The 24,631-nt window shown below is 43.7% G+C and overlaps 2 protein-coding genes and 1 pseudogene across 3 annotated transcripts in view; all 3 read right to left on the bottom strand.

Moving 5' to 3' along the window:
• The window catches only part of PML (promyelocytic leukemia), a 551,773-nt gene that overhangs the window by 199,774 nt on the left and 327,368 nt on the right, over positions 1 to 24,631 (bottom strand). The window lies entirely within an intron of this gene.
• The window catches only part of PTPN9 (protein tyrosine phosphatase non-receptor type 9), a 110,170-nt gene that overhangs the window by 30,884 nt on the left and 54,655 nt on the right, over positions 1 to 24,631 (bottom strand). The window contains exons 4-8 of one of the 2 annotated variants that reach the window (XM_023196693.2): positions 24,320 to 24,444; positions 16,332 to 16,437; positions 7,424 to 7,534; positions 4,360 to 4,426; positions 4,098 to 4,245 (exon numbers count right to left, since the gene is read on the bottom strand). In XM_023196693.2, the coding sequence (XP_023052461.1) occupies positions 4,098 to 4,245; positions 4,360 to 4,426; positions 7,424 to 7,534; positions 16,332 to 16,437; positions 24,320 to 24,444 (557 nt within the window). Of the gene's footprint in view, positions 1 to 4,097; positions 4,427 to 7,423; positions 7,535 to 16,331; positions 16,438 to 24,319; positions 24,445 to 24,631 lie in introns of both variants that reach the window. The other variant, XM_023196692.2, reaches the window with a different exon arrangement.
• On the bottom strand, positions 10,846 to 11,923 carry LOC111529673 (annotated as a pseudogene).

Below are 24,631 nucleotides of genomic sequence, written 5' to 3'. Positions count from 1 at the left end.
CCAGAATTCCAAGGGAGACATAGTTTGTTCTTTGTAAGTAGCTCTACTGGGAATTGGTGTAAGTCAGAGGCCTGGAGCTGATGAGGATTCTAGGTTCTAAATTATCAAGTGGGGAATCAATCATTCAATAGGCAAAACTAGTAAGTCCTCTTATTGGATGAGGGATCTGTTCTCTGATTGTCAAATGGTAGCTGGTTTGGATGATGCCAACAAGACGATCTAAACCCACTTTTTTTTTTTTTTGAGACAGTCTTGCTCTGTCGCCCAGGCTGGAGTGCAGTGGCACGATCTCAGCTCACAGCAACCTCCACCTCCTGGGCTCAAGCAATTCTCCTGCCTCAGCCTCCCGAGTAGCTGGGACTACAGGTGTATGCCACCACACCAAGCTAATTTTTGTATTTTTAGTAGAGATGGGATTTCACCATGTTGGCCAGGATGGTCTCAATCTCTTGACCTTGTGACCCACAGCCTTGGCCTCCCAAAGTGCTGGGATTACAGGCGTAAGCCACCACGCCCAGCCAAACCCACTTTTTTAATGGAGGAGGGGAGACTCCATAGTAGAAGTGACATCTCAAGGGTCTCACAGCAGTTGGTAGCTGCAGAAGCACCAAGAGCAAGGTGAAGAATCCCCAGGATAAGTGTGCATACTCTTAGATCAGCCTAGCATCCCTCCCTGCTCCAATGTACTTCCTTGATTCAAGACTGCAAGGGAAGCTGGGCATGGTGGCTCATGCCTGTAATCCCAGCATTTTGCGGGGCCGAGGTGGGCAGATCACTTGTCAGGAGTTGGAGATCAGCCTGGCCAACATGGCAAAACCCCATCTCTACTAAAAATATACAAATTAGGCCAGGCACGGTAGCTCACACCTGTAATCCCAGCACTTTGGGAAGCCAAGGAGGGTGAATCACCCGAGGTCAGGAGTTTGAGACCTGCCTGGCCAACACGGTGAAACCCCATCTCTACTAAAAATACAAAATTAGCTGGGCGTGGTGTCACATGCCTGTAATCCCAGCTACTCAGGAGGCTGAGGCAGGAGAATTGCTTGAGTATGGGAGATGGAGGTTGCAGTGGGCCGATATCGTGCCACTGTACTCTAGCCTGGCCGACAGAGTGAGACTCTGTCTCTAAATAAGTAAATTAATTAATAAATACATACACACACATACATATATATACACACACACAAATTAGCTGGGTGTGGTGGCACACACCTGTAATTCCATCTACTTGGGAGACTAAGGCACAGAATGGCTTGAACCCACGAGGCAGAGGTTGCAGTGAGTCGTGATCACACCATTGCACTCCAGCCTGGGCAATGGAGTGAGACTGTCTCAACAACAAAAAAGACTTTAACGGAATAACGGTTCTGTTTGCAAAACAGATTGGATGTAAACAGGGAGTCTGGTAGCTGGGCATAGGTAGCACCTATAATTCCAGCACTTTGGAAGGCTAAGGCAGGAGGATCACTTGAGTCCAGGGGTTCAAGACCAGCCTGGGCAACATAGGGAGACTCTACAAAAAATTTTAAAAAATTAGCCAGGCATGGTGGTACATGTCTGTGGTCTCAGCTACTCAAGAGGCTGAGGCAGGAGAATCAACTGAGCATCAAGTGATGGAGATTGCAGTGAGCCATGATCATGCCACTATGCTCCAGCCTAGGGGACAGAGCAAGACCTTGTCTCTAAAAAAAAAATAATAAAATAATAAATATAATAAATAAAATGAAATCAAAATAGGAGTCTGGAGCTGGTAGGGAAGAAACAGAGCTATATGGGAGAAAAGAATACTTTCCCTTGTTGATATGGGGGTCTGTGTCCCCTATGTCTCCTCTTATTTTCTTTTGCATTCTTGCTCTGATTGACTTCCTTCCCAAGTGCCTCTTCTTTCTGACTTTCCCTGTCTCATTATTTTCCCTCTTTGCTTTGCTAAAAGACTCTATCCCTGCATCTTATTCAGAGCACACTGACTACACTGGGCAGGAGTTAGAGAGAAGAGGTACTCACAGAATCCTAGATTTCTAAAACATTTAAGCTACAAAGGTAGGTGAATATCAGAGTCCAGTAGTCACATATTATACAGAGGAAAACTGAAGTGCTGAGATGGGAAATAACTTGTGTCACTCACAGAGGGAATTTTTGGTTAAGTTGGAATATGAGGCTGGGACTCACTAGGACAGCTTCCCTAATTTTCTTTCCTTTTTTTTTCTTTTTTTTTTTCCTTAGACAGTCTTACTCTGTCACTCAGGCTGGAGTTCAGTAGCGTGATCATAACTCACTGTGGTCTTGACCTCCCTGGCTCAAGTCATCCTCCAGTGCAGCTGGGACAACAGGAGTGTGCCACCATGCCTGGCTAATTTTTTGGTTTTTTATTTTTGTAGAGGTGGGGTCTTGCTATGCTGCTCAGGTTGGTCTCAAACTCCTGGGCACAAATGGTCCTCCTATTCCTTTACTCCCAAAGTGCTGGGTATAGGCCTGAGACACTGCACCCAGCCCTAGTTTCTGCAGTTTTCAAAAGACACAGCTCACTAGTTGGAGAGAAAGAGATTTCTGGGGCAGCCAATTAAAACATGGTAAAAGAAATGACAGTAACATGGTAAGATAAATAATCTGACTGGGTGCACTGGCTCATGCCTGTAATCCCAACCCTTTGGGAGGTTGAGGCAGGAGGATCACTTGAGCCTCGGAGTTTAGGACCAACCTGGGCAACATGCTGAAATCCCATCTCTTCAAAAAATAAAAAAGTAGCTGGACATAGTGGCACATACCTATAGTCCCAGCTACTCAGGAGGCTGAGGTAGGAGGATCACTTGAACCTAGGAATTTGAGGAAAATAATATAGAAGAAAAGAAAAGGAGAAGAGAACAGAAGAAGAGAAGAGAAAAAAGAAAAAAAGTCCGGGTGTGGTAGCTCATACCTGTAATCCCAGCACTTTGGGAGGCTGAGGCGGGCAGATCACCTGAGGTCAGGAGTTCGAGACCAACCTGGCCAACACCGTGAAACCCTGTCTCTACTAAAAATACAAAAATTAACCAGGCGTTGTGGTGCATGCCTATAATCCCAGCTACTTGGGAGTGTGAGGCAGGGAGAATTGCTTGAACCTGGGAAGCGGAGGTTGCAGTGAGCTGAGATCGCGCCATTGCACTCCGGCCTAGGTGACAGAATGAGACTCCGTCTCAAAAAGAAAAAAAAAAAAGGAAAGAGGGAGGAAGGAAGGAAGGGAGGATCTATGTTCTATGGCCAACAGTAGTTATCAAGTAGTTATGAGCTAGAGTTATAAACTAGCCAGATGGTTTTGTGATAAGATTTGAATAGAATGAAAATCTCAAGGGGTTAAAGTCCTATGAAGCAACTGTACTCTCTTAGTGACTGTGGATTATTTTAAGTATACCACATACCCCTCCTCAAGATGTAATGTTATACCATAAATGTTATGGGGAGAAACTGCCTAAATGAACAGATCAGCGCTCACACTGAGAACTGGAATAGAGAGTAGCCTATTTTGAACCTACTTAAAAAAAAAAAAACTTGGTCGGGCGCGGTAGCTCAAGCCTGTAATCTCAGCACTTTGGGAGGCCGAGACGGGTGGATCACGAGGTCAGGAGATCGAGACCATCCTGGCTAACACGGTGAAACCCCGTCTCTACTAAAAAATACAAAAAACTAGCCGGGCGTGGTGGCGGCGCCTGTAGTCCCAGCTACTCGGGAGGCTGAGGCAGGAGAATGGCGGGAACCCGGGAGGCGGAGCTTGCAGTGAGCTGAGATCCAGCCACTGCACTCCAGCCTCGGCAACAGAGCAAGACTCCGCCTCAAAAAAAAAAAAACTTGCATTTCAGAAAAATATCCAAAAATATGTCCAACAGGGTTATCCTGTTGGTACCAAAGACCTTCAGAAACTTCACAGCATAGGATGTTGGCAAGAGCACCAAAGCAGAAAGTACCTCTTTCTGCATGTGAGAAACCATCATTTATGTGAGAGTGATGTTCCCTAACACAAGGAAGGGTCTCTGTGAAGCAAGTGAAGGGTGGAAGGAGCTGTTGCCAGAGCCTGCCAGAAGCATCCTGGTAACCAGCTGCTGGCCCAAACCTTTCCTACTTACATGGAACAGTGGAAAGTGCCAACAGGGTTCTCACGACGAATGTCTTCATATTCCTCATAGATTCCTTGCTTTTGCCTGGCGTTAACATAGTCCACCAACTCTTGGATGGTCATAGCATGGGGACCTGGAACATGTACTGAGTCCCAGTCTAAGGCAGGAGGGAGGGAGAACAGGATGATCTCATCGAAGGGATCTGGGTGGCCGTTCACCTGGGGTAGGAACTGGAAATTCCAAGTGGCGAGATCAATTTTGATGTACCCACCCAGGTTTTCTGGAAGACACTCCCTGGGCAGATGCTGCGTGACCTCAGATGTCTTTAATATCTGAATCTAGAAAGTAAGAAAGAACCATGTGAGTATGTGGGGAGAGGGAAAGGCATATAGAGAGTGATAAAGAATAAATATGTTTATATGTGGTTTGGGGGATGGTATGAGATTTTCTTGAAATTCAAGGTATACTGTAAAAGTAGTAGACTACATTTCATCTGCCTGAGATTTAAGTCCTATGAATTTGCCAGATAAAAGTGTGAACTCCCAGAATGTATATAAAATTCACTCCTGGAATTAGGGACACTGTTACACATCTTCTGAAAGGATGATATAGTGAACAAAAGCTTTATATTATTAACAAGGCTTCCCAGCATCGCTGAATGCTGGTACTCTTTTTTTGGCCACTAAGAATGCATAGGTAGTAGTTATTTTTGTCAACCCCATACTCAGACAACCCATTCTAAGACCTGTTAGCTTGTGTTTTACTCAGCTTGGTATAACTGTTCACAAAGATAGGATTCTATGAAAGCAAGACACCCAGAGGCAGGGTAGCTCAGGAATAATGTTAGATAACACTTTTTTTTTGAGACAGGGTCTCACTTTTTCACCCAGCCTGGACTATAGTGGCATGATCAAGGCTCACTGCAGCCTCAATCTCCTGGGCTCAAGTGATCCTCCCACCTCAGCCCCCAAGTAACTGGGACTGCAGATGCACACCACGACGCCCAGACAATTTTTTGTAGTAATCATAAGACTTAATGCTGCTCTTTGCTTGGACATAGCCATGCTGGAGCAAATTAGCTTAACTGGTTCTCCTTAGGATCTCTGTGGAATGGGGATGCTCTTCCTCCTAAAAGCTCATCTCTTTTGCTGTTGCCTCTTCTTGGAATGCCTTCTTTTCCTCTTCTGCCTCTTCATGGACCAGCACAGCTCACCTCTTCTGTGAAGTCTTTCCTGACTGCCTGAGGCAATATGCTTCTCTGTGTTCCTGCAGAGCCAAAGTTCTCATACGTGTATTTCTGTGTTCCCTATCAAGACCATGAGCTCCTTGAGGGTAGACTATCTCACTTAATTTTTAATTATCAGGAACCAGTGCTTCATCTACAAAAAGTACTTAATATATTTTGAGTTTATACATGCATGTATAATTCCTACCATTCAAGTGTAAGAACTTGCCTATGGAGTCCTCTCAAAGAGTTACCTTAGAAAAGATCTCTCCAGCTGGCATGGTGGCTCACGCCTGTAATCCCAGCACTTTGGGAGGCTGAGGCAGGTGGATCACTCTGAGGTCAGGAGTTCGAGACCAGCCTGTCCAACATGGTGAAACACCATCTCTACTAAAAAAAAAAATATAAGAATTAACTGGGCATGGTGGTGGGAGCCTATAATCCCAGCAACTCGGGAGGCTGAGGCAGGAGAATCATCTTGAACCTGGGGGTTGGAGGTTGCAGTGAGCCAAGATCATGCCATTGCACTCTAGCCTGAGCGACAAGAGCAAACCTCCATCTCAAAAAAAAAAAAAAAAGAAAGAAAGAAAAGATCTCTCATGGCCGGGCATGGTGCTCACGCCTCTAATCCCAGCAGCACTTTGGGAGGCCGAGGCGGGTAGATCACAAGGTCAGGAGATCAAGACTCTATCTTGGCTAACACGGTGAAACCCCGTCTCTACTAAAAACACAAAAAATTAGCCGGGCGTGACAGCATGCGCCTGTAGTCCCAGCTACTAGAGAGGCTGAGGCAGGAGAATCGCTTGAACCTGGGAGGCGGAGCTTGCAGTGAGCCGAGATCGCACCACTGCACTCCAGCCTGGGAGACAGAGAAAAACTCCATCTCAAACAAACAAACAAACAAACAAAACAACAACAACAACAAAAAACCACGGTGGCTCACGCCTGTAATCCCAGCACTTTGGGAGGCCAAGGCGGGTGGATCATGAGGTCAGGAGTTCGAGACCAGCCTGGCCAATACGGTGAAACCCCATCTCCACTAAAAATACAAAAATTAGCTGGGCGTGGTGGTGTATGCCTGTACTCCCAGCTACTCAGGAGGCTGAGGCAGAAGAATCGCTTGAACTCAGGAGGCGGGACTGCAGTGAGCCAAGATCGTGCCACTGCACTCCAGCCTGGGCGACAGAGTGAGACTCCATCTCAAAAAAAAAAAAAAAAAAAGAAAAGAAAAGAAAAAAAGGAAAAAAAAGATCTCTCCTACTCTGTGTCATTAGATGTTTAAGTAGCTAACACAGAAACAAATGTCTTCACTTTCATATGTCCTATCTTTTAATGGCTGCAATCAGTAACTGAGACCATAAATCTTTTAATCATGGGACACTCAGGAGATTATAACAGAATTAAAGTTTTGGTTTTATTGTGGCGACACGGTCTCACTATGTTGCCCAGGCTGGTCTTGAACTCCTGGCCTCAAGCGATCTTCCCACCTTGGACTCGGACTCCCAAAGTGTTAGGATTATAGGCATGAGCCGCTACACTCAGCCCAGAATTAAGGTAATTTTGAACGCTTTTGAAATTGGGAAGCAACAAGATGTTCTGAGAAAAAAAATGCCAGGAATAAATGTAGAAAGAGACATAATGAAAAACTTTCCTCCGCAACCCTGGTGGTCAAAGGGATTGAATGATGTTTCCAGTTGAACAAATTCAAATGCCAGTTCAACGAATGCAATTATATTACAAGCTGTTAAATATTAAAGGCCTATGCAGCTCTAGGATAAATTTTGGAAGTAGCAGCTATCCCTAAGTTACCTCCAGGACACAATCTTTCAGTACTATCTTATGCAAGGTGCTATAGAAAGTGAGAACCAGATAAACTGTGTCTAGTTTCAAACTTCAAGAAGCTTGTAGTACAGTAAGAGAGGCAGTCTGTATCGAACTGACTAATGAATCAGGTAGAGAATGAGTGAATGCACTAACAGAAGCAGAACAGGCTCTAGGAGACATGCCAGGAGGATTTTTTGAAGGTAGAAAATTAATTGGCAGGAATTCAGTGGTAGAGATGAGAATGTATCTATTCACCTCCAAATAAAAAAGGGCGAGCTTGCCTTACCCTCTCCCGGACTTTGTCCTTCAGGAGGAGGCTGATGATGGAATAGGGCACTCGGAACCATATGGGTGCCCCCACAATCAGTACTTTCTTCAAACGAGCTGGAAATGCTCCCTGTGGAGAAAACACATAAGTGTAATGGAACCTGTGACTCTTCAAGCCCAAGTTTAGGTTTTCTGCTCTTCTCCCCATTCTTACCCAGCAGGGGGAGTCTGTCTTACCCAGCAGGGGGAGTCTGTAGCCTAATTCAGGTTTGACCTCAGCAGCTATAGGAAAAGTGGTTAAACAAACTAAAGAAATTAGAAGCTGATTTACCTTTAAAAATAACAATGTTAACTTCTTGTCTACCATAAGCTTTATGGATCAGAAACTATTCTGACTTCACAACAGATATCCTACACATACCACACATCAACATACATATATGCCTCCTAAAAAAGTTCTATTATTAAAATGAAGGAAAAATGAGATTATGAATAAACTGAACATTAAACATTTCTCGACCAGGTGCAGTGGCTCATGCCTATAATCCCAGCATTACGGAAGGCTGAGGTGGGTGGATCACTGGAGGTCGGGAGTTCAAGACCAGCCTCACCAACATGGTAAAACCTGTCAGTACTAAAAATACAAAACTAGCCAGGTGTGGTAGCAGACACCTGTAATCCCAACTACTCAGAAGGCCGAGGCAGGAGAATCACTTGAACCCAGGAAGCAGAGGCTGCAGTGAGTTGAGATCACACCATTGCACTTTACCCTGGGCAACAAGAGCGAAACTCTGTCTCAAAAAAAAATAATATGGCTGGGCGCGGTGGCTCACGCCTGTAATCCCAGCATTTCTGGAAGCTGAGGCGGGCAGATCACTTGAAGTCAGGAGTTTGAAACCAGCTCAGCCAACATGGTGAAACCCCATCTCTACTAAAAATACAAGGATTAGCCGGGCATGGTGGCATGCGCCTGTAATCCCTGCTACTTGGGAGACTGAGGCAGGAGAATCGCTTGAACCTAGGAGGTGGAGGTTGCAGTAAGCCAAGATCGCGCCACTGCACTCCAGCCTGGGCAACAAGAGCAAAACTCCATCTCAAAATAATAATAATAATAATAATAAATAAAAATTTAAAAATTAAAAAAATTTCTCTTTCATAACTTTTCATTCAGTCTGATGTATGCATAATCATTTTTAATCTATTCGTTCATCTATGTATTTATCAATCAATAAATATAATCTAATGTGCACTATGGCAAATGAGATCTAAAAAAAGGAGATACCCTCATCCACACAAGATATAAAGATGAAAAAATCATTCATTCCTACTCCACAGTGCTTAGTTTTTTTGTTTGGTTGGTTGTTTGGTTTTTGTTTTGTTTTGTTTTTGAGACAGGGTCTTGCTCTGTTGCCCAGGCTGGAGTGCAGTGGTACAATCACTGCTCACTGCGTCCTGCACCTCCCAGGCTCAAATGATCCTCCCACCTCAGGCTCCCAAGTAACTGGGACTGTGCCACTACACTTGGCTAATTTTTGTATTTTTAGTAGAGACAGAATTTCACCATGTTGGCCAGCTGGTTTCGAACTCCTGACCTCAAGTGATCTGCCTATCTTGGCCATGGCCTCCCAGAGTGCTGGGATTATAGGCATTCAGCCACTGCTCCCGGCGTTTTCTTTTTTTGAGACAAAGTCTCGCTCTGTCACCCAGGATGGAGTGCAGTGACCAGATCTCAGCTCACTGCAAGCTCCACCTCCTTGGTTTACGCCATTCTCCTGCCTCAGCCTCCGGAGTAGCTGGGACTACAGGCGCCCGCCACCTTGCCCAGCTAGTTTTTTGTATTTTTTAGTAGAGACAGGGTTTCACCATGTTAGCCAGGATGGTCTCGATCTCCTGACCTCGTGATCCGCCCGTCTCGGCCTCCCAAAGTGCTGGGATTACAGGCTTGAGCCACCGTGCCCGGCCAAGTTCTTAATTTTAATATGGTTAAATGTTTTCTTTTCTGGTTAGTGTATTTTGTGTCTTAAATCCTTTTCTATTTTAATGTCAGAAAAAGTACTATTTTTTTTTTTTTTTTACTGCTCTACCACTGATTCCACCATGTGTAATAATTTTTCTAAGTTGGTTTTTTATTGTAAAATATACACAACAAAATTGACCTTTTAAAACATTTTAAGTGTACAATTATTGGCATTAAGTATGTTCACAATGCAGCCATCACCACTATTCATTTTCAGAACTATTTCATCATCACAAACAAAAACCCTGTACCCATTAAACAACATATCCCTATTCCCTTCTCCCCCTAGTCCCTAGTAACCTTGGTTCTACTTCCTGTCTCTATGAATTTGCATATTTTTGGTCCTCATATTATTGGAATCCTACTATAGTTGTCCTTTTTTGTCTTGTTTATCCTACTTAGCATAATGTTTTCAAGGTTAATCCATATTGTAGCATGTCTCAGAATTACATTGCTTTCTAAGGCTGAATAATATTTCCTCATAAATATACCACATTTTTCCTATCTATTAATCCGTTGATGGACATTTCGGTTGTTTCCACTTGTACACATTGGTTGTTTCCACTTGTCCACTTGAGGAGCTATTTTATTTTAAAATTTAAACTTTTGTTTTTGTCCTTTTTTTTTTTTGAGATGAGGTCTCACTCTGTTGCCCAGGCTGGAGTACGGTGGCACCATCATGGCTCACCATAGCCTTGACCTCCCAGGTTGAAAGTGATCCTCCTACCTCAGCCTCGCAAGTAGAATGTGCCACCATGCCTAATTTTTGTATTTTTGTAGAATAAAAATACAAGTGGTTTCATCGTGTTGCCCAGGCTGGCTTCAAACTACTGGGCTCAAGCAATCTGCCTGCCTTGGCCTCCCAGTGTTGGGATTCCAGGTGTGAGGCTCCACGCCTGGCCTGTTTTTGCTATTTAAGACTTTAATCTATCTGAAGTTGATTTTTGAACATAGTATGAGATGTAGGAATCTGACATTTTTTTCTATATGGGTAGCTGTTTTGTTTTCCACCTTTACATATGAAAAAGTCCCGCCTTTCCCCAACTTAGACTTTCTATTTGTCAATTTTAACAAAGTCACAATATCCTGGGGAATAAATATGACACAGGTAATTTAATTAACCATGTAACCATCACTCTGATTATTCAGTTTGTTTTCAGGCCTAAATAATCCTGATATGCTCATTTTATCTTTTCCTTTTAATTCTTTTTTGAAACTCAATTCTTTTTTTTTTTTTTTTTTTTTTTTAGTCTCACATGGTCACCCAAGCTGGAGTGCAGTGGCACGATATCTGCTCAAGGGTTCAACCAATTCTCCTGCCTCAGCTTCCTGAGTAGCTGGGATTACAGGTGTGCACCATCACGCCTGGCTAACTTTTTTGTATTTTTAGCAGAGATGATCTTTCACCATGTTGGTCAGGCTGGTCTTGAACTCCTGGCCTCAAGTGATCCGCCCATCTTGGCCTTTCAAAGTGCAGGGATTACAGGCATAAGTCACTGTACCCAGCCTCCTTTTAAATTATTTTAAGAAGCTGTTTCTAAGACTGGGATTATTTGGCTAAAGATTATGAATATTCTTTTTTTTTTTTTTTTTTTAAGACAGGGTTTTATCAACTGGGCTGGAATGCAATCATATGATCATAGCTCACTGAAGCCCCATATCCTGGGCTCAAGTGATCCTCCTGCCTCAGCCTCCTGGGTAGCTGGGACGATAGGCACATACCACCACATGCAGCTAAATTTTGTACAGTCGGGGTCTTGCTATGTGGCCTAGACTGGTCCTGAACCCCTTGCCTTAGGCAATTCTCCCACCTCAAACTCCCAAAGGGCTGAGATTATAGATTTAAGTCACTGGAGTCAGCTTAAGGTATTATTTTTAGTTATCTAAAATAAATATGCAGTAAATATTCTTTTTATAAATCTTTGTTTTCCTGATTGTTTCCTTAGCATATAATTTCAGAAATACAACTGATCAAAGGGTATGTGCATTTTTAAGGATTTATAATGCCAGATGCCTTCCAAAAGGTGTTAACAACTTACTGAACTGACAGTATATGAGGGTGCTATTGAGTCATTTATTTGAAAAACAAACAAATTTTTATTGTCTAGAAATATATATTTTAAAAATTCCCCAGAAAAGATGCTATTCTCTCATTTTCCCATCCTCTTCCTCTTCCACACCTCTGAGACAAAGGACATTATTATAGTTTAGTACAACTTCATCCAGATGTCCAGACAATACCCCAACTATGTATTCTTCTGTATTTGAAGCTACATGTTCATATAGATACATCTATAGATCTGGTTCATCTACAGATACCAGTTAGCCTTTGTAATCCATTCCCCACTTAAGTTTCACCATCACTGGCTTTTCTGTTAATCCCTTGAGGAAAGGTTTGGGATTGAGGGGTAAATCCTTTATAACCACAGGAGAATGCTGCAGGCTATTCTCCGCTGACCAAGCTGCTACCCATCCCTCGTGACTGCAGCAGGTACCCCCACACAGTCATGTAAATGGACTAGGCCCAGGTCTGTAGTTCTTTGCTCTGAAAAAACAGATGTAATATCTTCTATTTTCTATTTATCATTTTGTGGAAATAACAGGTGTTTCCCTAGAATGGTTTTTGATTTGGTGGTTAAAAGGACCTTGGACATTTAGGCCCTGAAATAAATAGTTGCATCTTTGAAGGAAAAGATGAAAGTAGTTTATCACACTTCAGTGAAGAGGCCTTTGGAGAAGTTTGTTCTAAATGCTGTGTATTCACCATAGAGGAGTGCTGGGGATTCCCCAAATCAGTAGACCTAAAGGATAACTGAAGAGAACAGAGTGACCTGTCAGATTGAGAATCAGTCTTTTGAGGCTGCGCATGGTGGCTCACACCTGTAATCCCAGCACTTTCAGAGGCCAAGGTGGGCGGATCACTTGAGGTCAGGAGTTCGAGACCAACCTGGCCAACACGGTGAAACCCCATCACTACTAAAAATTAGCCGAGTGTGGTGGTAGGCACCTGTAATGCCAACTACTTAGGATGCTGAAGCAGAAGAATCACTTGAACCCAGGAGGCGGAGGTTGCAGTGAGCCGAGATCACGCCATTGCACTCCAGCCTGGGGGACAGAGAGACACCCCGTCTTAGAACAAACAAACAAAAAAGAATCAGTCTTTTGAAAGTGGCAAAAAGGGCTGGGCACGGTGGCTCACGTCTGTAATCCTAGCACTTTGGGAGGTCAAGGCTGGTGGATCACTTGAGGTAAGGAGATCGAGTCTAGCCTGGCCAACATGGCAAAATCCCGTCTCCACTAAAAATACAAAAATTAGCTGGGTGTGGTGACAGGTACCTGTAATCCCAACTACTTGGGAGGCTGAGGCAAGAGAATCGCTTGAACTGGGAGGAGGAGGTTGCAGTGAGCCGCGATAGCACTGCTGCACTCCATTATGGGAAAAGGAGCGAAACTCTGTCTCCAAAAAAATAAATCAGTAAATAAAAGAAAAAAAAGTGGCAAAAAGAGCAGGCTAGAAGATACTAGCTACAATTCCTCTTTTTTTTTTGTTTTTCTTTTGGATTTCTTGGGAACGATTTCTTCCTAGTTAGACCGCCAGTGTTGCATGGTAACCCTATCCATGAAAAGGGCTGGAATATTGAAAAACTGCATGAAACTAAGTTCTGTGGGTCGGGCACAGTGGTCCACGCCTGTAATCCCAGCACTTTGGGAGGCCAAGATGGCTGGATTGCTTGAGCTCAGGACCTTGAGACCAGCCTAGGCACCATGGTGAAACTCCATCTCTATAAAAGATACAAAAATTAGTTGGGTGTGGTGGCGCATGCCTGTAATTCTAGCTACTCAGGAGGTTGAGGCATGAGAACTGCTTGAACCCAGGATGTAGAGGTTGCAGTGAGCCAAGATCGTGGCACTGCACTCAGCTTTGGCAACAGAGCAAGACTTGGGTCTCAAAAAAAAAAAAAAAAAAAACTCTGTTAGTCAAAGAACTTCATAAAAAGTGAAAAAACAATCTATAAATTAAGAGACAGTTTACTGTGTGCACACATTATATGTATGTGTGTATATATGTATCATTATGGATTAGAATCAATAATATATTAAAAACTATTAATTCCTAAATGGAGAAATCATAAATAGACATTTCACAGAAGAAGAAAAAATATACAGCTAACAAATATATGAAGAGATAGTTAATTTCACTAATAAAAGAAATGCAAGCTATACCACAAGATACCATTTCATATCCATTTGATTGAGAAAAAAATTAAGAAGTCTGACATTAGTAAGTGCTGAAGAGGATGTAGACCAACGGAAATCATTACACATGGCAAGGGGGTACGACCACTTTAAAACACAGTTTGACATTGTCTTATAAAGTTAAATCTTCACAGACTTTAGGACCCAACAATCCACTCCTAGGTGTATACCCTAGAGCATGCATTCTCAATGGGGGAGATATCACCTAACCAAAGGGGTAAAATTAGTAGGAGAACAGGGTGAGGTGAGCCAGAAAAAAAAAAAGAAATTGGGCCGGGTGGGGTGGCTCACGCCTGTAATCCCAGCACTTTGGGAAGCCAAGGCGGGCAGATCACGAGGTCAGGAAATTGAGACCATCCTGGCTAACACGGTGAAACCCTGTCTCTACTAAAAATGCAAAAAAATTAGCCGGGCATGGAGGTGTGCACCTGTAGTCCCAGCTACTCGAGAGGCTGAGGCAGGAGAATGGCGTGAACCTGGGAGGCGGGCTTGCAGTGAGCCGAGATCATGCGACTGCACTCCAGCCTGGGCGACAGTGCAAGACTCCATCTCAGGGAAAAAAAAAAAAAGAAATCTTACTCTTTTTATGTATACAGAGTACATAAAGAGGCCAGGCACAGAGGCCAATACCTATAATCCCAGCACTTTGGGAGGCCAAGGAGGTGGTACTGCTTGAGCCCAGGAATTCAAGACCACCCTGGGCAACATAGTGAGACTCTGCCTCTATTAAAAAATAAGGAGAATCACTCAAACCTGGGAAGCGGAGGTTGCAGTGAGTGGAGATCGCGCCACTGCACTCCAGTCTGGCAACAGAGTGAGACTTCGTCTCCAAAAAATAAAAATAAAAATAAATAAATAAATAAATAAATAAATAAATAAATAAATAAATAAATAAATGCACAGGAACATTCTGAGTCATAAAAGTGGAGTGGGCTGGGTGCCATGACTCACTCCTGTAATCCCAGCACTTTGGGAGGCTGAGGCACACTTACGTTATTTTTTTGTAGTGTATAAGGTGTATATGAAACATACATAAATTTAGGCTGGGCGTGGTGGCTCATGCCTATAATCCCAGCACTTTGGGAGGCCGAGGCGGTGGTCAGGAGTTTGAGACCAGCCTGGCCAATGTGGAGAAACCCCATCTCTACCAAAAGTACAAAAATTGGCCAGGCGTGGTGGTGGGTGCTTGTAATCCCAGCTACTCAGGAGGCTGAGGCAGGAGAATCACTTGAACCAGGAGGTGGAGGTTGGCAGTGAGCCGACATCGCACTACCACACTCCAGCCTGGGCAACAAGAGCAAAAAAAATAAATAAATAAAATATAAATAAATTTTAAAGAGTACATAGAGATATGCAGTATATCTATGGTATTTAAATTTCATTAGAAGAGGAATCATTAGGGGAAAAAAATACTGAAAAAGGTTCCCTAGTGAGACAACAATGAAAAAAGGTTGAGAAACACTCCCCTAGAGACCCTCTTACACATATGCACCAGAAAACATGTTTAAGAATGTTCATAACAGCACCATTCATAACACAGGTTGGGTATTCCTTATCCAATATACTTCGGACTAGAAGTGTTTCAGATTTTGAATTTTTTTCAGATTTTAGAATATCTGCATATACATAATGAGGTATCTTAGGGAGGGGACCCAAGTCTAAGCAGGAAATTTATGTATGTTTCTTTCTTTTTTTTTTTTTTTTTTGAGATGGAGTCTCACTCTGTCACCCAGGTTGGAGCACAGTGGCGCGATGTTGGCTCACTGCAACCTCCACCTCCCCAATTCACGCCATTCTCCTGCCTCAGCCTCCCAAGTAGCTGGGACTACAGGCACGCCCACCACCACACCCAGCTAATTTTTTTTTTTTTTTGTATTTTTAGTAGAGATGGGGTTTCACCGTGTTAGCCAGGATGGTTTCGATCTCCTGATCTCGTGATCCACCCGCCTTGGCCTCCCAAAGTGCTGGGATTATAGGCATGAGCCACCGTGCTCAGCTTACATTTATGTATGTTTCATATACACCTTATACACATAAGTGTGCCTCAGCCTCCCAAAGTGCTGGGATTACAGGAGTGAGTCAGGGCACCCGGCCCATTCCACTTTTATGACTCAGAATGTTCCTATGCATTTTTTTTTTTGGAGACGATGTCTTACTCTGTTGCCAGACTCACTCTGTCGCGAGATCGCAATGGCGCGATCTCCACTCCCTGCAACCTCCGCTTCCCGGGTTTGAGCGATTCTCCTGCCTCAGTCTCCCACGTAGCTGGGACTACAGGCACACGCCACCATGCCCAGCTAACCTGTGTGTTTTTAGTAGAGACAGAGTTTCACCATGTTGGCCAAGATGGCCTTGATCTCTTGACCTCATGATCCACCCACCTTGGCCTCCCAAAGTGCTGGGATTACAGGCGTGAGCCACCATTCCCAGCCATTCCTGTGCATTTTTTACCTTAATTTCTCCCACTTCACTTTTAAGGTCATTTCTTGTTCTATGGAAGCAGATAGTAGTCATCATTTACAGATGGCCTTTACATTGAACATAATTTCTGAAGTTTGCATCTTTCCTAAATCTTTTCCCAAAGAATTAAAAAAAAAAAAAAAAAAAAAATCCCAAGCATTGAAGGAAAGTTGAGGGCCCTCCATAGCCTTACCTTCAGCAGGTTTAGGACTTTCTTGCCAAGATCCAGCTCAAAGTTGGCATAATTGGAACCACACATGTCATAGATAAACACCAGCCCATTTCTCTGAGTTTCAAAGCTGTAAATCAACCATTGAACAAAAACATTTGTTAAGTAAGAAGATGGATGAGGCAGGTTGAAAGCCTAATGCCAAAACAAAACCTGAGAGTATGAAACATCTAGGATCAAAACAACTGCCTGACTGCACATTGGTCTTACAAAAAGATCTCTTATCCTTGGTATCTGCTATGTTTATTAAGGCAGATTTATCCATATTTACCAAATGCCAAACTCGTATTGAGAATGCTCTACAGCAACTAAGTTATCAAAATCTGAACTGTTTTCTCCCACCCCTCTGAATCTACCTACCCAAATCCTGTAACATATTCCGTACTCAATCCCAAAGTTTCCTCTTCCATGAAAGTCTCCCTGGTAACTGTAATCAAATATGCTACCGATCATTTTTTCCTTTAAAGCCCCATAAATCTTTCTGTGGATTTTTCTTGTGGCCTTAATATACTCTGTGTAGCCAACTGATTCTCTCCTAAAGGACAAGAACTTGTTGTTCAACTCATTACACCCAACAGTCCCTAGCAAAGCCCTTAAAAATAAATGGTCACTGAATTGTAATTCAGTAGACTGGAAGCCCATCTCTAAGAAAATATTTCAGACCTGTGGAAAACTGTGTAGAACAAGAATGCCTCTAAGCTCATTGATAGTAAATTTGTCTCTTATGAGCCAATGGAGGAAGACAACAAACCCATAAATGGCCTTTGGAAAGCATTCCTAAAAAGTAGATGAAGGCGGCATGGTGGCTCATGCCTGTAGCCTCAGTACTTTGGAAGGCTAAGGAGGGCGGATAGCTTGAGCCCAGGAATTTAAGACCAGGCTGGGCAACATGACAATACCTCATCATGTAGTGACCTGTGCCTATAGTCCTAGCTACCCAGGAGGCTGAGGTGGGAGGGTCGCTTGAGCGCAGGAGGTCGAGGCTGCAGTGAGATCATGCCACTGCACTCCAGCCTGGGAGACAGAGTGAGATCTTATCTTAAGAAAAAGTAAGGCCAGGCGCAGTGGCTCATGCCTCTAATCCTAGCACTTTGGGAAGCCAAGGCAGCCGGACTGCTTGAACCCAGGAGTTCAAGACCAGCCTGGGCAACATGGCAAGACCCTGACTCTATTTAAAAAAAAAAAAAAAGGAAAGAAAGGAAAAAAAAAGTAGATTAACAGGTATTAATAGTAAGCCATGGCTGGGTATGGTGGCTCACACCTGTAATCCCAGCACTTTGGGAGGCTGAAGCGGGTGGATCACCTGAGGTCAGGAGTTCGAGACCAGCCTAACCAATATGGTGAAACCCCATTTCCACAAAAAATACAAAATTAGCCGGGTATGGTGGCACATGCCTGTAATCCCAACTACTCGGGAGGCTGAGGCAGGAGAATTGCCTGAGCCCAAGAGGCAGAGGTTGCAGTGAGTTGAGACTGTACCACTGCACTCCAGCCTGGCCAACAGAGTGAGACTCCATCTCAGGGGGAAAAAAAAAAAAAAAAAAAGTAAACCTATTCCCAGACCAAAATTAGGAACATTTGAAGATACAGAAAGTATTTCTCAGTCCAATTTCCCAGATTTATAAAGATTTCTCAAAGATGTACTCTTCCACCAAGACAGATCCGTACATACATGTGATTTGCAGACCCAAATGGTCATTAGGAATAAATTATTTGATTGGACTACTCACAGATGACAGCAACAGTTTTCACATCTATTTAGAATTGAGAAAATGTTTGGCACAAAATACATTCCTGAAACCAGGAGTCTCAAAGTTATTGTTTTTTGTTTTGAGACAGAGTTTTACTCTTGTCACCCAGGCTGGAGTGCAATGGCAGGATCTCAGCTCACTGCAACCTCCGAAGACTGTGTTCAAGCAATTCTTCTGCCTCAGCCTCCCGAGTAGCTGGGACTACAGGCATGCACTACCACACTTGGCTAATGTATTTTTAGTAGAGATAGGGTTTCGCCATGTTGGCCAGGCTGGTCTTGAAACTCCTGACCTTAGATCCACCCACATCAGCCTCCCAAAGTGTTGGGATTACAGGCATAAGCCACCATGCCCAGTCTCAAAGTTATTTTGTATCTTACTATTTTCGCACCAGCACCTCCTGGGAACCTCCATATCTTTATCCCTTTAACAAATTCCAAGGCAGAAGCACCCGCCCATGAGCTAACGTTTCAAAAATGTCTAATTCTGAGGTACATGAAAGTTTCTCCAGCAGACTTGGTTTCAAATGGCACCTAATGTGTTACATTAGTGTTAAATCTTTACTCCTTTTTCTTATTTATTTACTTATTTTTTAATTTTTAGTAGAACTGGGGTTTCATTATGTTGCCCAGGCTGGCCCCAAGCTCCTGACCTCAAGTGATCCACCCGCCTCGGCCTCCCAAAGTGCTGGGATCACAGGTATGAGTCACTGCGCCCTACCCTTGACTCCTTTTTCACAACCCAAGAGAGACTATGATCCACGAAGATCCAAGATGCTGTTAAAATGTGTGGCACAGGACAGGTGCAGTGACTCACACCTGTAATCTCAGCACTTTGGGAGACTGAGATGTGAAGACTGCTTGAGGTCAGGAGTTTGAGACCAGCCTGGTCAGCAGAGTGAAACTCCATGTCTACAAAACAATTTTTAAATTGAACAGGTTTAGTAGTACGTGCCTGTGATCCCAGCTCCTTGGGAAACAGAGGCAGGAAGATCATTTGAGCCCAGGAGTTGAGGCTACTGTGAGTTATGATGATACAACTGCACTTCAGCCCGAGCAAGAGACCCTGTCTCTTAAATAAAAAGAAACAAAGAAAATGTGTGGCACAATTATTGAATAGGCTATCCAGATCTAGATACTTTCTGTTTCTCCATGAGCTCCTAAAGGGTCAAATTCAACTTATGGGCTCTCCGCTCATGACTCCAGCTTGTGGCAGGGGACTAAAACAAAAACAAGTCAGTGAGGGGGCAAAGAGAATTTAAGAAAGAGAAGCTTGGATGCATAATGAATGATCCAGGTTCTATATTCCCAGATCAAAGTGCTCATCCTGTGAAGGCACATAAAACAGGAATGCAGTAAGATTTTTACACTTTAGGGTATAGAATAGATAGATAGACAGATAGATATATGTGTGTTTATATATGTGTGTGTGTGTATATATATATATATATGTATTTTTTTTTTTTTTTTTTTTTTTTGAGACGGAGTCTTGCTCTGTCACCCAGGCTGGAGTGCAGTGGCACGATCTCGGCTCACTGCAAGCTCCGCACCCCGGGTTCACGCCATTCTCCTGTCTCAGCCTCCCAAGTAGCTGGGACTACAGGTGCCCGCCACCTCACCCGGCTAGTTTTTCATATTTTTTAGTAGAGACGGGGTTTCACCGTGTTAGCCAGGATGGTTTTGATCTCCTGACCTCGTGATCCGCCTGTCTCAGCCTCCCAAAGTGCTGGGATTACAGGCTTGAGCCACTGCGCCCGGCCGTGTGTATATTACATATATATACATACACTTTTTTTTTTTTTTTGAGACAGAGTTTCGCTCTTGTTGCCCAGGCTAAAGTGCAATAGCGCAATCTCTGCTCACTGCAACCTCTGCCCAAGTTCAAGCGATTCTCCTGTCTCAGCCTCCTGAGTAGCTGGGATTACAGGCACCCATCACCACGCACGGCTAATTTTTTGTATTTTTAGTAGACATGGGATTTCACCATATTGGCCAGGCTGGTCTCGAACTCCTGACCTCAGGAGATCCACCCCCTTGGCCTCCCAAAGTGCTGGGACTACAGGCGTGAGCCACCAGAATATATATACATTTTAAGACAGCATTTTGCTCTGTCGCCCATGGTGTAGTGCACTGGCACAATCATGGCTTACTGCAGCCTCAACTTCCCAGGGCTCAGGTGATCCTCCCAGTTCAGCCTTCTGTAAGTGTCTGGGACTACAGGCAAACTCCACCATGCCCAGCTGGCTAATTTTTAAACTTTTTGTAGAGACGAGGTCTTGGTATGTTGCCCAGGCTAGTCTCGAACTTCTGGACTCAAGCGATCCTCTCACCTGGCCTCCCAAAGCATTGGGATTACAAGCATGAGCCACTGCACCCAGTTTAAGATTTACAATGGGCCGGGCGCGATGGCTCACGCCTATAATCTCAGCACTTTGGGAGGCCAAGTTGGGTGGATCATGAGGTCAGGAGATCGAGACCATCCTGACTAACATGGTGAAACCCTGTCTCTACTAAAAATACAAAAAAATTAGCTGGGCGTGGTGGCCAGCGCCGTAGTCCCAGCTACTCGGGAGGCTGAGGCAGGAGAATGGCATGAATCTGGGAGGCGGAGCTTGCAGTGAGCTGAGAAAGCGCCACTGCACTCCAGCCTGGGGAACAGAGTGAGACTGTCTCAAAAAAAAAAAAAAATTTACAATGACAGCTGACTGATTCCCTACTGAGTTTGATTCCTGAGCTACATGTTACAGAAAACACCAAGAAGCTTAAAACACAGTCCCTGACATTTGTTTTTAAAAAACTGAGAAGCCAGATGCAGTGGTTTATGCTTGTAATCCCAGCATTCTGGGAGGCCAAGATGGGAGGATCACATAAGGCCAGGAGTTCAAGGCTGCAGTGAGCTACAATCATGCTACTACACTCCAGCCTGGGTGACAAAGCAAGACCTAGTCTCAAAAAAAAAAAAAGGAAAGAAAGAAACTGAGGATAGGAGATCCATGAGAGGCTACCAATGAAACAAGATGGTTACAGATCACTTTGAAGAAGATGGATGATGGATATGTGGATGTTCATGATACCATTCTCTCTTGACATACAGAGATTCGGATATTTTCCATTATATATGTTAAAAAGAAAGTTCCCTGCCCTCAAGAAATGGGTGGTTTCATCATGTTTCCCAGGGCTGGTCACAAACTCCTGGGCTCAGACAATCTGCTGGTCTCAGCCTCCCAAAGTGCTAGGATTACAGGCCTGAATCAATGCACTTGGCCTCAATATAGCCCTTCTAAGCCAGAGGACCAGCCAAAGATGTCAACAGCAGTGAGAAACTGTAAATTGCAAGCACCAGGGAAAAAGAAATAGCAGAACAACAGTATGAGAGGATAGAAATAACTCTGCCCAAGAGTGAAGAAACCAGGATCTTAGAACCAGCTGGACTAACATGTGATGACTGTAAAAAACTTCTTGGGGCTTGAGTTTTATTGTCAATTGAATTGTAACAATACCATTTACCTTAGCAGAGAGAGAGTGATGACCTGAGCTCGTTCTTTATGCTTATGCACCTGTTTTTATTAAGGATGGTTTTTGCTTAACTTGATACTTTTGGACTTCTCCCTAAATGTTTTTTGTTGTTGTTGTTTGTTTTGTGTGGGCTTTTTTGTGGGTTTTTTTTTTTTTTTTTTGAGACAGGTCTTGCTCTGTCACCCAGGTTGGAATGCAGTGACGTGATCATGGCTCACTACAGCCTCACCCTTCTGGGCTCAAGTGATCCTCCCACCTCAGCAACCTCTCCCACTTCCCCCAAGAAGCTGGGACTAAAGGCGCACACTACCACACCCAGCTGATTTTTTGTATTTTTATCAGAGACAGGGTTTCACCATGTTGTCCAGGATGGTCTCAATTCCTGGCCTCAAGTAGGATCCGCCTGCCTCGGCCTCCCAAAGTGCTAGGATTACAGGCGTGAGCCACCGCGCCTGGCCAAAAGTTAAATTAAAAAAAAAAATTTTTCATAATCTGCATTTCTTTTTTGTATGTTTTATATTGGCTATATTAATGTGGTAATTAATGTTTATTATTTATAAATATAGATTTGTGAATTTTTACTTGTTCTTCACTACTAGAAATGTGCAAAAAGTTTGGAGTTTCGTATTTTTTAAATTTGCCTGCCCAGAGAGACAGGAAGGTCCATGAAAGTAATGACCTTCCCATTATATTCCCCACAGGGCTAATACCTTGTGTAGCATGTAAAATACTAATTTGGGGTCAGGCATGGTGGCTCACGCCTGTAATCCCAGCACTTTGTGAGGCTGAGGTGGGTGGATTATCTGAGGTCAGGAGTTCGAGACCAGCCTGGCCAACGTGGTGAAACCCAAAAATACAAAAATTAGCTGGGCATGGTGGCAGGCACCTGTAATCCCAGCTACTTGGGAGGCTGAGGCAGGAGAATTGCATGAACCTGGGAGGCGGAGGTTGCAGGGAGCTGAGATCACACCGCTGCTCACTGCTCTCCAGCCTGGGTAACAAGAGCAAAACGCTGTCTCAAAAACAAAACAAAACAAAAAAACCTCATTTGGGAATACAGCTTATTGTTAAAACACCATTCTGGAAAGAAGGATTGCTCACCTGGCTTCCCATTTATGGATATCTCAATCCTGACTTCATTTCAGTTGAGTTTAGACACTCTATGTGATCAGTCTTAGTACTCAGAAGACTTTATTAACTTGAGGTTTTATAAAGAGAACATAAAAAGATTGAGACTGATTAAATCTATGTTATGGAATTTTATAAGACTCAGTAAAATGGATATGAAATCCCAAATACTACAGAAGACAGTTCTGTTTTTCATGCTTAGACCCTCCTTACTAAGAAATACTAAGGGAAGGTGAAGCTCTAAGTAAGATGTGGTTACAAAACATCTGTCCATTTCTCCTTGGTGTTGGCTCTGAGCCTTTGTCCCTTGCTTCTACTGCCCCACAAACATCTGGTGTGGATATGGTTGATGGCTTCCTCCTTGGAGGCCCTTCTGCTTTTAGAGAGCTCTCTATCTCTGCTAATTCCAATTGCTCTAAGTTCAGACTTCCCCAGGATTTTCTTAAGTTTCTTTAACTTGAGCACTTAATCTTCTCTTAATTACACATTGCTTAAAGGAACTTCCTTGCTCCTTTAAGAACCTGGGTTCTGAGTTACTTTGTCTGTGTATCTTCTGCTGGGCTGCCCTGTCTCCCGGAAGACTTCTAGATGGTACTGTAGCACTGGATGATAGAAAAGTATATGGTGTTTACCAATCCATTTTTTTTTCTTTTTTTTTTTTGAGACGGAATCTCGCTCTGTCGCCCAGGCTGGAGTGCAGTGGCGTGATCTCGGCTCACTGCAAGCCCCGCCTCCCAGGTTCACGTCATTCTCCTGCCTCAAGCAATCCGCCCACTTCAGCCTCCCAAAGTGCTGGGATTACAGGTGTGAGCCACTGCATCCAGCCCTCCCCTGAATGTTGAATCTCAAAATCCTCTGAACTAAATGGCATTATTCCTGCTTGCAGACAAAGAAACTGAGGCCCTAGAGGGTTCTGATATGAGCAAAAAGAACCCGCACAGGTCATCTCCCCCTCATTCTCTTCCAATAAGTAGTTTTCCATACACTGAAGATTGCCGATAATTGACTTTCTCAGCTTCTGTTTTCCTGACATACAGCCAAGGTGGTAAAGAGAACACCCACCGGCCAGGCGCAGTGGCTCATGCCTATAATCCCAGCACTTTGGGAGGCCGAGGAGGACAGATCACGAGGTCAGGAGATCGAGACTACGGTGAAACCCCATCTCTACTAAAAATAAAAAAAATTAGCCAGGCGCGGTGGCAGGTGCCTGTAGTCCCAGCTACTCGGGAGACTGAGGCAGGAGAATGGCGTGAACCTGGGAGGCGGAGCTTGCAATGAGCTGAGATTGCGCCACTGCACTCCAGCCTGGGTGACAGAGCAAGATTCCGTCTCAAAATAAAAATAAAAATAAAATAAAATAAAAAAAAGAACACCCACCATCTTGATAATGCCTGCAAACATGCTGCATCCTGAAGGACATGGACTGTTCTCTATTCATAGCATTGCCCAGGGCACATCCTAGGAGAATGGTGAAGGCACTGCTGAATTTAATCAAGTAAAAAACTGTCACTTTCCTACCTGCATGTAGAATACCTAAAAAAATAGTCTCAGTGCTTACCTATCCACAGCTCTGTCTAGCAAGTAAAACAGAGCCTGAAGTACCACATGTTGGACTGACTTGTGGGGATGATGCAACCTGGCAGTAAAGAGGGCAATGGAGGCTCCTGTTGGGTCCCGAACATTCTAAAGCAAGTAAAACAAGAAACATTTTTAAAAATCAAATAGAAAATCACAGCAATTACTAAGACATACACTGGATAAGGGTTTGATACATGTACAAAACAGATGCTAAGAATAATTCCCTGACTTCACCAATTGCTCCCCAAAGGCAAGAATGTTAATATCACCCCTTGCCTGATTCTCTCAGGAC

Source organism: Piliocolobus tephrosceles, chromosome 6, assembly GCF_002776525.5.
Source record: "Piliocolobus tephrosceles isolate RC106 chromosome 6, ASM277652v3, whole genome shotgun sequence".
Lineage (NCBI taxonomy): Eukaryota > Metazoa > Chordata > Mammalia > Primates > Cercopithecidae > Piliocolobus > Piliocolobus tephrosceles.
This window is presented reverse-complemented; position numbering and strand designations above follow the sequence as displayed.